The sequence below is a fragment of the Oncorhynchus masou genome, chromosome 8 (genome assembly GCF_036934945.1).
Source record: "Oncorhynchus masou masou isolate Uvic2021 chromosome 8, UVic_Omas_1.1, whole genome shotgun sequence".
Classification (NCBI taxonomy): Eukaryota; Metazoa; Chordata; class Actinopteri; order Salmoniformes; family Salmonidae; genus Oncorhynchus; species Oncorhynchus masou.
The window spans coordinates 31,284,257-31,297,315 of NC_088219.1; the positions used below are offsets into that span (position 1 = coordinate 31,284,257).

At 44.4% G+C, this 13,059-nt stretch overlaps 1 protein-coding gene across 1 annotated transcript in view; it reads left to right on the forward strand.

Moving 5' to 3' along the window:
* Positions 1–13,059, forward strand: part of LOC135543806 (transitional endoplasmic reticulum ATPase-like) — a 118,522-nt gene that overhangs the window by 99,982 nt on the left and 5,481 nt on the right. Inside the window, exons 15-16 of the mRNA XM_064971139.1 lie at positions 6,783–6,912; positions 7,192–7,347. Of these exons, the coding sequence (XP_064827211.1) occupies positions 6,783–6,912; positions 7,192–7,347 (286 nt within the window). The remainder of the gene's footprint in view (positions 1–6,782; positions 6,913–7,191; positions 7,348–13,059) is intronic.

Here is a 13,059-nt window from a genome sequence, read left to right on the forward strand (position 1 = left end):
AGGATGGTCAGTTTTACAAGAGTATGTTTGGCAGCATGAGTGAAAGATGCTTTGTTGCGAAATAGGAAGCCAATTCTAGATTTAACTTTGGATTGGAGATGTTTGATGTGGGTCTGGAAGGAGAGTTTACAGTCTAACCAGACACCTAGGTATTTGTAGTTGTCCACGTATTCAGGGCCGTCCAGAGTAGTGATGTTGGACAGGAGGGCAGGTGCAGGCAGCGATCGGTTGAAGAGCATGCATTTAGTTTTACTTGTATTTAAGAGCAATTGGAGGCCACGGAAGGAGAGTTGTATGGCATTGAAGCTTGCCTAGAGGGTTGTTAACACAGTGTCCAAAGAAGGGCCAGAAGTATACAGAATGGTGTCGTCTGCGCAGAGGTGGATCAGAGACTCACCAGCAGCAAGAGCGACATCATTGATGTATACAGAGAAGAGAGTTGGTCCAAGAATTGAACCCTGTGGCACCCCCATAGTGACTGCCAGAGGTCCGGACAGCAGACCCTCCGATTTGACACACTGAACTCTATCAGAGAAGTAGTTGGTGAACCAGGCGAGGCAATCATTTGAGAAACCAAGGCTGTCGAGTCTGCCGATGAGGATGTGGTGATTGACAGAGTCGAAAGCCTTGGCCAGATCAATGAATACGGCTGCAAAGTAATGTTTCTTGTCGATGGAGGTTAAGATATCGTTTAGGACCTTGAGCGTGGCTGAGGTGCACCCATGACCAGCTCTGAAACCAGATTGCTTAGCAGAGAAGGTATGGTGAGATTCGAAATGGTCGGTAATCTGTTTGTTGAATTGGCTTTCGAAGACCTTAGAAAGGCAGGGTAGGATAGATATAGGTCTGTAGCAGTTTGGGTCAAGAGTGTGTCCCCCTTTGAAGAGGGGGATGAGCTGCTTTCCAATCGTTGGGAATCTCAGACGACACGAAAGAGAGTTTGAACGGGCTAGTAATAGGGGTGGCAACAATTTCGGCAGATAATTTTAAAAAGAAAGGGTCCAGATTGTCTAGCCCGGCTGATTTGTAGGGGTCCAGGTTTTGCAGCTCTTTCAGAACATCAGCTGACTGGATTTGGGAGAAGAATAAATGGGGAAGGCTTGGGCGAGTTGCTGTGGGGGGTGCAGTGCAGTTGACCAGGTTAGGAGTAGCCAGGTGGAAAGCATGGCCAGCTGTAGAAAAATGCTTATCGAAATTCTCAATTATGGTGGATTTATCAGTGGTGACAGTGTTTCCTATCTTCAGTGCAGTGGGCAGCTGGAAGGAGGTGTTCTTATTCTCCATGGACTTTACAGTGTCCCAGAACTTTTTTGAGTTAGTGTTGCAGGAAGCAAATTTCTGCTTGAAATAGCTAGCCTCTAACTGCCTGTGTATAATGGTTTCTAGCTTCCCTGAACAGCTGCATATCATGGGGGCTGTTCAATGCTTATGCAGAATGCTATAGGATGTTTTTGTGTTGGTTAAGGGCAGTCCGGTCTGGGGAGAACCAAGGGCTATATCTGTTCCTGGTTCTAAATTTCTTGAATGGGGCATGCTTATTTAAGATGGTTAGGAAGGCATTTAAAAAAATACCCAGGCATCCTCTACTGACGGGATGAGATCAATATCCTTCCAGGATACCCCGGCCAGGTCGATTTAGAAAGGCCTGCTCGCTGAAGTGTTTCAGGGAATGTTTGACAGTGATGAGTGGAGGTCGTTTGACCGTTGACCCATTACGGATGCAGGCAATGAGGCAGTGATCGCTGAGATCTTGGTTGAAGACAGCAGAGGTGTATTTAGAGGGCAAGTTGGTTAGGATGATATCTATGAGGGTGCCCGTGTTTAAGGCTTTGGGGAGGTACCTGGTAGGTTCATTGATCATTTGTGTGAGACTGAGGGCATCAAGCTTAGATTGTAGGATGGCTGGGGTGTTAAGCATGTTCCAGTTTAGGTTGCCTAGCAGCACGAGCTCTGAAAATAGATGGGGGGCAATCAGTTCACATATGGTGTCCTGAGCACAGCTGGGGGCAGAGGGTGGTCTATAGCAGGCGGCAACGGTGAGAGACTTGTTTTTAGAGAGGTGGATTTTTAAAAGTAGAAGTTCAAATTGTTTGGGTACAGACCTGGATATTAGGACAGAACTCTGCCGGCTATCTTTGCAGTAGATTGCAACACCGCCCCCTTTGGCAGTTCTATCTTGTCTGAAAATGTTGTAGTTTGGAATGAAAATTTCCAAATTTTTCCTAAGTCTTCCTAAGCCAGGGTTCAGACACAGCTGGAACATCTGGGTTGGCAGAGTGTGCTAAAGCGGTGAATAGAACAAACTTAGGGAGGAGGCTTCTAATGTTAACATGCATGAAACCAAGGCTATTACAGAAGAAGTCATCAAAAGAGAGCGCCTGGGGAATAGGAGTGGAGCTAGGCACTGCAGGGCCTGGATTCACCTCTACATCGCCAGAGGAAGAGTAGGATAAGGGTACGGCTAAAAGCAATAAGAATTGGTCGTCTAGAACGTCTGGAACAGAGAGTAAAAGGAGGTTTCTGGGGGGCAATAAAATAGCTAAGGTATAATGTACAGACAAAGGTATGGTAGGATGTGAATACAGTGGAGGTAAACCTAGGTATTGAGTGATGAAGAGAGAGATATTGTCTCTAGAAACATCATTGAAACCAGGAGATGTCATCGCATGTGTGGGAGGTGGAACTAATAGGTTGGATAAGGTATAGTGAGCAGGACTAGAGGCTCTACAGTGAAATAAGCCAATAAACACTAACCAGAACAGCAATGGACAAGGCATAATGACACTGAGAGGCATGCTTAGTTGAGTGATCAAAAGGGTCCAGTGAGTAGAGAGGTTGGTTGGGGTCACAGTGATTTAGACAGCTAGCCGGGCCATCGGTAGCAATCTAGCATAGGATGGAGGTCTGTTATTAGCCACCTGGTGCGTTTCTATTTGTAGGATTAGTGGTGTTCCGTGTGGGATGAATCCAAATCACACAAAAGAAAATAGATATAGTTATATAGAGGCCCAAGAAATTATTATTATTTTTTTTTCCGATAGGTCTATTCAGATAGCTGTCTTATTGGCTGCTAACGGTTAGCGGACCGCAGATGGGCGTTCTGGTTACGTTGCGATGGAGGAGCCAGCTGGATAACTCCTTCGGGTAGATAACGTCGGTAGTTGTGAAGGCCCGGTGGGGCTCCGCTTTGGCAGTAAAATGGGTCTGGATAGGTGATTGTAGCCCAGGAGTGATTGATGGAACCCTTCAGCTGGCTAGCTCCGGAATAATTGATTTTTGCTCCGGAATCGACGAAAGCCGATAGTCACACGGATAGCAGCTAGCTAGCTGCAAGATCCAGGTATGAATGTCCAGAGATAGCGGTTGAAATCCAGGGACATGGAGAGAAAAATAGGTCCGGTATGTTCCGGTACAAGCCGCGCCGTACAAAACTGGCGATAGATTTTCGAGTTAAAGGATAGCTGATGACCACAAACCGTGGTTAGCTGAATACTAACGATTAGCCAGTAAAGAAGCTAACTTGCTTCTGATTAGCTTCTGGATTAGCTTCTGGCTAGCTTCTGATTAGCTTCTGGATTAGCTTCTGGCTAGCTTCTGGTTAGCTTCTGGTAAGCTTCTATGGAGGATTACAGATTTGAGGTAAATAATACTCTATTTTTTATAAATATAAAATGGTGAGGAGAGTGTTTTGAAGATGAGTTTATGGAAAATAAAAAAATATATATATAAAAAGGTATGTGAAAAAAGTTGTAAATATATATATATATATATATATATATATATATATATATATACGGGACACGACAAGACGAGGACAAAAGACGTCTGAACTGCTATGCCATCTTGGAACAATCGATGAGCAACTGTAACAAGTTGTCCAATGTAGGAAATTCTCACTGGTACTCTAGTTTATAGAAAGACTATGTGTCTGATTGCGGTCATAAATAGCCAATTATTGTCAGCTCGTGCTTACATGGACATAAAGTAATGACCAAAAGTTTTGAGAATGACACAAATATTAATTTTCAGTCTGCTGCCTCAGTTTGTATGATGGCAATTTGCATATACTCCAGAAAGTTATGAAGAGTGATCAGATGAATTGCAATTAATTGCAAAGTCCCTCTTTGCCATGCAAAGAATCCCCCAAAAACATTTCCACTGCATTTCAGCCCTGCCACAAAAGGACCAGCTGACATCATGTCAGTGATTCTCTCGTTAACATAGGTGTGAATGTTGACGAGGACAAGGCTGGAGATCATTCTGTCATGCTGATTGAGTTCGAATAACAGACTGGAAGCTTCTAAAGGAAGGTGGTGCTTGGAATCATTGTTCTTCCTCTGTCAACCATGGTTACCTGCAAGGAAACACGTGCCGTCATCATTGCTTTGCACAAAAAGGGCTTCACAGGCAAGGATATTGCTGCCAGTAAGATTGCACCTAAATCAACCATTTATCGGATCATCAAGAACTTCACGGAGAGTGGTCTAATTGTTGTGAAAAAGGCTTTAGGGCGCCCAAGAAAGTCCAGCAAGTGCCAGGACCGTCTCCTAAAGTTTATTCAGCTGCGGGATTGGGGCCCCACCAGTACAGAGCTTGCTCAGGAATGGCAGCAGGCAGGTGTGCGTGCATCTGCACGCACAGTGAGGCGAAGACTTTAGGAGGATGGCCTGGTGTCAAGAAGGGCAGCAAAGAAGCCATTTCTCTCCAGGGAAAAGATCAGGGACAGACTGATATTGTGCAAAAGGTATAGGGATTGGACTGCTGAGGACTGAATGCCCTTTCCGATTGTTTGGGGCATCTGGAAAAAGCTTGTCCGGAGAAGACAAGGTGAGCGCTACCATCAGTCCTGTGTCATGCCAACAGTAAAGCATCCTGAGACCATTTAATGTGTGGGATTGCTTCTCAACCAAGGGAGTGGGCTCACTCACAATTTTGCCTAAGAACACAGCCATGAATAAAGAATGATACCAACACATCCTCCGAGAGCAACTTTTCCCAACCATCCAGGAACAGTTTGGTGACGAAAAATGCATGATTTCTAGCATGATGGAGCACCTTGCCATAAGGCAAAAGTGATAACTAAGTGGCTTGGAGAACAAAACATTGATATTTTAGGGCCATGGCCAGGAAACTCCCCAGACCTTATCCCATTGAGAACTTGTGGTCAATCTTCAAGATGCGGGTAGACAAACAAAAAAACACAAATTCTGACAAACTTCAAGCATTGATTATGCAAGAATGGGCTGTCATCACTCAGGATGTGGCCCAGAAGTTAATTGACAGCATGCCAAGGCGGATTGCAGAGGTCTTGAAAAAGAAGGGTCAACACTGCAAATATTGACTCTTTGCATCAACTTCATGTAATTGTCAATAAAAGCCTTTGACACTTATGAAATGCTTGTAATTATACTTCGGTATTCCATAGTAAGATCTGACAAAAATGTCTAAAGACACTGAGGCAGCAGACTTTGAAAATTTATTTTTGTGTCATTCCCAAAACTTTTGGCCACGACTGTACATAAGTTGCAAATACATAAGTTGGAGCATGTCCAAGTCACATAAACAACCAAAGCTGGTGAGTGCGTTGCTGATCTATTTTCTTTGCTTGAAATGTAGGGCCTGCTCTCTGTGATGACATTTTGTGCTGATTATCGTCCTGTGCCATTGTCAGCGGCTTGTTCTATCCAAATGGGGCAGTCCTTTCCTCTCTCCTGTCTCACCGTATCATTTGTTGGTGGCGAGGGCAGGTGCCCAGGCGCAAAAAAGACAGAACGGTGCACACTGACCAGGTGGTCAGTGTGCACCGTTCTGTCTTTTTTTGCGCTTGGGCCTTGGAGGTGTAGGTTCAGGTTAAATTTGGTTGACTGATATAGGGTATATAGTATTTTGAGATAATTAGAATAGATCAAATCAATAGAATGGCCCGCCCTGTTCTTCATTCGCAATTGGTGATTACATAATTATGCAACGGTGTGGCTGAAATAGTGTCCACATACTTTTTGTATGTGGCAGGTAACCTAGTGGTTAGTGGTAAGAGCGTTGGACTAGTAACCGAAAGGTTGCAAGATCGAATCCCCGAGCTGACAAGGTAAAAATCATCTGTTGTTCTGCCCCTGAACAAGGCAGTTAACCCACTGTTCCTAGGCCGTCATTGAAAATAAGAATGTTTTTAACTGACTTACCAATAATGGTAGGGCCTGCTCTCTGTGATGACATTTTGTGCTGATTATAATTATAATAATGGTAAAATAAAAATATATATAGTGTATTTAATCTGTTGTGTGAAAATAGCTTCGGTATAGTTTTAGATTTAGTTTGAGGCAATTATAGGGGTGATTATCAACTGTTGGGAGAAGGAGTGGAGCAGGACTTTAAACAAATATTTTTTTACTGTCGGGAGGAGGATTGGAAACGTCTCATGTCATTTTTCTCCTAAAACCGATTATAATTCCAGTTCTTTTTGTGATATTAAGATCCTAAGGTCGATATAGACTTATTTAGGAAAAGTCAATCAAAATGAATGAGCAGTCCAAATGACTGCTTTAGCGGTTCTAGTGTTAAAAACACATTTCTAGCATTGTGGTTGATGCTAGAAGCAATTTTTTGTAAAAAAAGAATTATGAAGGTTTTACTTGCAATTATCATATGTTGTAGTCTCCCCTACCTTAGTTGAATGCACTTAGATCTGAGGTGGACAATAAGGTAGTGTATAATGAGGTGTACAATGGTTTGTGTAGAAATGTAGGCCATGTTTTTAATGACTAAACTGTGTGCTGTACCAGGCCTGATATCATCGACCCGGCCATCCTGAGGCCCGGAAGACTGGACCAGCTCATCTACATCCCCCTGCCAGATGAGAAGTCCCGCATCAACATCCTAAACGCCAACCTCAGGAAGTCACCCATCGCCAAGGCAAGCATCTATGTGTATTTGGCCATGCGCTGACATTGTGCTGACTGAACTCTTTCTCCAACCTCAGTCAGCATGTTCTGATTTGAGGGGTGGGATTGGGGCTTATCGAATGTCTTTATTCCAGGCTGGCTTCATGTAATGGGTATTGATTGTTTGTGGAAAAGTTGTTGATATGGAAATTGCTGTGTGTGGGAAACATCAGTGTTTTATAATCCCATTACTGTTTTGATCTTTATCTGAAGTGGTTTTAATGCTCCCTCCACCCCTGTCTGATTATAGGATGTGGACTTGGATTTCCTGGCCAAGATGACCAATGGTTTCTCTGGCGCTGACCTGACAGAGATCTGCCAGAGGGCCTGTAAGATGGCCATCAGGGAGTCCATTGAGAATGAGATCAGGAGGGAGAGAGGGCTTCAGACCAACCCCTTAGCCATGGTGAGTTTAGTCACGACTGCATCTTTATTTATTCAATGACACGGTCTAGTCCAGGGGTCTGCGAAAATATAAAGTGATTTTTATCACACAATGTTTTTATGAATTTCACTAGCAACCGCAAAATTAAAACATTTTGAATTTGCATATCTACAGTAGAAACAAGGAGAATATCATCCTTCTAATAAGGTCCAGTAGTGGTGTGTGGTTAAAATTAATGGGGAAGACAAGCCCCCCAAAACAGCCATATTACATCCTGTGTTGTGATAATTCCGTTGTTTGCACTAAAACCTGTTAGTACATATGCCTTGAAACTTTGATATATAGGCCTAAGGCTGAGACAATAAGCAGACACAGTGGCAGAATAAATTCAACCACACCTTTCTTTCATCACAAAACCGGAGAGCAACCTCTAGCCAATGAAGTCCACAAAGCATTTTGCATGTATAACAAACAGTTGCATGACCTACAGCACGTTCAAGTAAGTTAATGTTTCTGAGATTTTCAGACTTCTAAACAACTATTGATTTAGAATCATGGACAATTGCTGTAAGCTGCAAAGAAAACAGACGTTGCCTCCACTATTCCAGCAACATTTCAACTTCAATTCCAACATCATCAAATCACCCAAAAACAATTGTCCAATCAACGTAAGTTAAATATGTCTGTTAATGGTTCTGATTGCTCTCTGTGTGCAAGTAGAAAAAAACATGTCGACTTACCATACTTGTAGAGAATATTGAACTTCTATCCTCTCAGGCCAGGGACACAATGTATGAATTTATGGCTGGATCAGAATCATCTTTACAATCATTGGCCAGAGGGGAGAATGAAGTAAAACCACAAGTCCAAAATCCCTATTTCCATCCATGGCTAATTTAGGAAAGGGACAATTTAACAACACAACCAGATGCAACAATTTGCGTTTTCTGTCAATGACAGTTTGCTTTTAATGTGATTGGTGTAAAGCCAAATCCAAACTGGCTTCCCTTGACCATTTTTTTCAGTTGTAAATTATTATTATTATTTGATGCGCCAGGACCATTTCACTGTTGAGCTCACTGCTGATTGGCTATTTTATACTTTTTTTAATCAAGGGAGGCTAAATGCTTGCTGGCTTCCATTGCATTCAATGCAACAATGTCATACACTTTTTGACCAGACCAAATAAGACCGAGGGGCACTGTTTCACTCGCACGGATGCTTTCTCCGGTGAGATCCATTCAGCCTCTTGTGAATTGATGGAAAGTTCTGAAAGTATTCAGACCCCTTTTTCCACATTTTGTTACGTTTGTTATTGCATTATTCTATTATTGCATTATTCTAAAAGTTATTTAAAAAACATGTTCTTCTACACACAATTCCCCATAATGACAAAAGCGAAAACGGGTTTTTAGAAATGTTTGCAAATGTATTAAAAAATAAAAAACCTTATTTACATACATTTTCAGACCCTTTGCCATGAGACTAGAAATTGAGCTCAGGTGCATCCTGTTTCTATTTTTTTTACCTTTATTTTACTAGGCAAGTCAGTTAAGAACAAATTCTTATTTTCAATGACTGTCTAGGAACAGTGGGTTAACTGCCTGTTCAGGGGCAGAACAACAGATTTTGTACCTTGTCAGCTCGGGGATTTGAACTTGCAACCTTCCGGTTACTAGATCAACCACTAGGCGCCCCTGCCGCCCCACAGATCTAGGGATCAATGACCTGAAAGGCCGCTCAGCAAGGAAGAAGCCACTGCTCCAAAACCGCCATACAAAACCGCCATAAAAAAAGCTAGACTACGGTTTGCAACTTCTCATGGAGACAAAGATTGTACTTTTTGGAGAAATGTCCTCTGGTCTGATGAAACATAAATAGAACTGTTTGGCCATAATGACCATCGTTATGTTTGGAGGAAAAAGACGAAGAACACCATCCCAACCGTGAAGCATGGGGGTGGCAGCATCATGTTGTGGGTGTGCTTTGCTGCAGGAGGGACTGGTGCACTTCACAAAATAGATGGCATCATGAGGTAGGGAAATGATGTGGATATATTGAAGCAACATCTCAAGTTAAAACTTGGTTGCAAATGGGTCTTCCAAATGGACATGACCCCAAACATACTTCCAAAGTTGTGGCAAAATGGCTTAAAGACAACAAAGTCAGGGTATTGGAGTGACCATCACAAAGGCCTGACTTCAAATCCAACATTTGTGGGCTGAAAAGTTGTTGTGTGCGAGCAAGGAGGCCTACAAACCTGACTTAGTTACACCATCTCTGTCAGGAGGAATGGGCCTAAATTCACCCAACTTATTGTGGGAAGCTTGTGGAAGGCTACCTGAAACATTTGGCCCAAGTTAGACAATTTAAAGGCAATGCTACCAAATACTAAGTGAGTGTATGTAAACTTCTGACCCCCTGGGAATGTGGGAAAGAAATAGAAGCATTCTCTCTACTATTATAATGACATTTCACATTTTTAAATAAGACAGGGCATTTTTACTCGGATTAAATGGCAGGAATTGTGAAAAACTGAGTTTAAATGTATTTGGCCAAGATGCATGTAAAAGTTCAGACTTCAACTGTATATGTTTGTATGCATGTAAACTCATCAAAAAAAGAAACGTCCTCTCACTGTCAACTGCATTTATTTTCAGCAAACGTAACTTGTAAATATTTGTATGAACATAACACGATTCAACAACTGAGACATAAACTGAATAAGTTCCACAGACATGTGACTAACAGAAATGGAATAATCTGTCCCTGAACAAAGGGGGGTCAAAATCAACAGTCAATGCAGCTGGTGGCCACACCAGATACTAAGTACTGCAGTGCATCTCCTCCTCATGGACTGCACCAGATTTGCCAGTTCTTGCTGTGAGATGTTACCCCACTCTTCCACCAAGGCACCTGCAAGTTCCCGGACATTTCTAAGGGGGGGTTGGCCCTAGCCCTCACCCTCCGATCCAACAAGTCTCAGACGTGCTCAATGGGATTGAGATCTAGGCTCTTCGCTGGCTATGGCAGAACACTGACATTCCTGTCTTGCAGGAAATCTCGCACAGAACGAGAAGTATGGCTGGTGGCATTGTCATGCTGGAGGGTCATGTCTGGATGAGCCTGCAGGAAGGGTACCACATGAGGGAGGAGGATGTCTTCCCTGTAACGCACAGCATTGAGATTGCAGGCAATGACAACAAGCTCAGTCCGATGATGCTGTGACACACCGCCCCAGACCATGACAGACCCGCCACCTCCAAATCAATCCCGCTCCAGAGTACAGGCCTTGGTGTAACGCTCATTCCTTCTATGAAAAACGCGAATCCCACCATCACCCCTGGTGAGACAAAACCGTGACTCGTCAGTGAAGAGCACTTTTTGCCAGTCCTGTCTGGTCCAGCAACGGTTGGTTTGTACCCGTAGGCAACGTTGTTGCCGGTGATGTCTGGTGAAGACCTGCTTTACAACAGGCCTAAAAGCCTCTCAGCATATTGAGGACAGTCTGAGCACTAATGAAGGGATTGTGCGTTCCTGGTGATGTTCGGATGTACCGATCCTGTGCAGGTGTTGTTACACGTGGTCTGCCACTGCGAGGACGATCAGCTGTCCGTCTCATCTCCCTGTACCACTGTCTTGGGCGTCTCACAGTATGGACATTGCAATTTATTACCCTGGTTACATCTGCAGTCCTCATGCCACCTTGCAGTATGCCTAAGGCACGTTCTTGCAGATGAGCAGGGGCCCTGGGCATCTTTCTTTTGGTGTTTTTCAGAGTCAGTAGAAAGGCCTCTAGTGTCCTAAGTTTTCATAACTGTGACTTTAATTGCCTACCGTCTGTAAGCTGTTAGTGTCTTAACGACCGTTCCACATGTGCATGTTCATTAATAGTTTATGGTTCATTGCACAAGCATGGGAAACAAATGTGCCATTTGTTTATTTCTGTGTTTATGTGACTAATGCTACTACTTTTTGGAAAATGTGTTGTACAATGAAGATCTGTGCAGGTAATTCGTAAAAATCCAAATGTCTTTGAAAGACAGGGTCCTGAAAAAGAGATGTTTCTTTTTTTTTTGATGAGTTTATATACAGTACCAGTCCAAAGTTTGGACAGACCTATTCATTCAAGGTTTATCTTTATTTGTACTATTTTCTACATTGTAAACATTTACATTTAAGACATTTAGCAGACGCTCTTATCCAGAGCGACTTACAAATTGGTGAATTCACCTTCTGACATCAGTGGAACAGCCACTTTACAATAGTGCATCTAAATCATTTAAGGGGGGGTGAGAAGGATTACTTTATCCTATCCTAGGTATTCCTTGAAGAGGTGGGGTTTCAGGTGTCTCCGGAAGGTGGTGATTGACTCCGCTGTCCTGGCGTCGTGAGGGAGTTTGTTCCACCATTGGGGGGCCAGAGCAGCGAACAGTTTTGACTGGGCTGAGCGGGAACTGTGCTTCCTCAGTGGTAGGGAGGCGAGCAGGCCAGAGGTGGATGAACGCAGTGCCCTTGTTTGGGTGTAGGGCCTGATCAGAGCCTGGAGGTACTGCGGTGCCGTTCCCCTCACAGCTCCGTAGGCAAGCACCATGGTCTTGTAGCGGATGCGAGCTTCAACTGGAAGCCAGTGGAGAGAGCAGAGGAGCGGGGTGACGTGAGAGAACTTGGGAAGGTTGAACACCAGACGGGCTGCGGCGTTCTGGATGAGTTGTAGGGGTTTAATGGCACAGGCAGGGAGCCCAGCCAACAGCGAGTTGCAGTAATCCAGACGGGAGATGACAAGTGCCTGGTTTAGGACCTGCGCCGCTTCCTGTGTGAGGCAGGGTCGTACTCTGCGGATGTTGTAGAGCATGAACCTACAGGAACGGGCCACCGCCATGATGTTAGTTGAGAACGACAGGGTGTTGTCCAGGATCACGCCAAGGTTCTTAGCGCTCTGGGAGGAGGACACAATGGAGTTGTCAACCGTGATGGCGAGATCATGGAACGGGCAGTCCTTCCCCGGGAGGAAGAGCAGCTCCGTCTTGCCGAGGTTCAGCTTGAGGTGGTGATCCGTCATCCACACTGATATGTCTGCCAGACATGCAGAGATGCGATTCGCCACCTGGTCATCAGAAGGGGGAAAGGAGAAGATTAATTGTGTGTCGTCTGCATAGCAATGATAGGAGAGACCATGTGAGGTTATGACAGAGCCAAGTGACTTGGTGTATAGCGAGAATAGGAGAGGGTCTAGAACAGAGCCCTGGGGGACACCAGTGGTGAGAGCGCGTGGTGAGGAGACACCTGGTAGGAGCGACCTGTCAGGTAGGACGCAATCCAAGCGTGGGCCGCGCCGGAGATGCCCAACTCGGAGAGGGTGGAGAGGAGGATCTGATGGTTCACAGTATCGAAGGCAGCCGATAGGTCTAGAAGGATGAGAGCAGAGGAGAGAGAGTTAGCTTTAGCAGTGCGGAGCGCCTCCGTGATACAGAGAAGAGCAGTCTCAGTTGAATGACTAGTCTTGAAACCTGACTGATTTGGATCAAGAAGGTCATTCTGAGAGAGATAGCGGGAGAGCTGGCCAAGGACGGCACGTTCAAGAGTTTTGGAGAGAAAAGAAAGAAGGGATACTGGTCTGTAGTTGTTGACATCGGAGGGATCGAGTGTAGGTTTTTTCAGAAGGGGTGCAACTCTCGCTCTCTTGAAGACGGAAGGGACGTAGCCAGCGGTCAGGGATGAGTTGATGAGCGA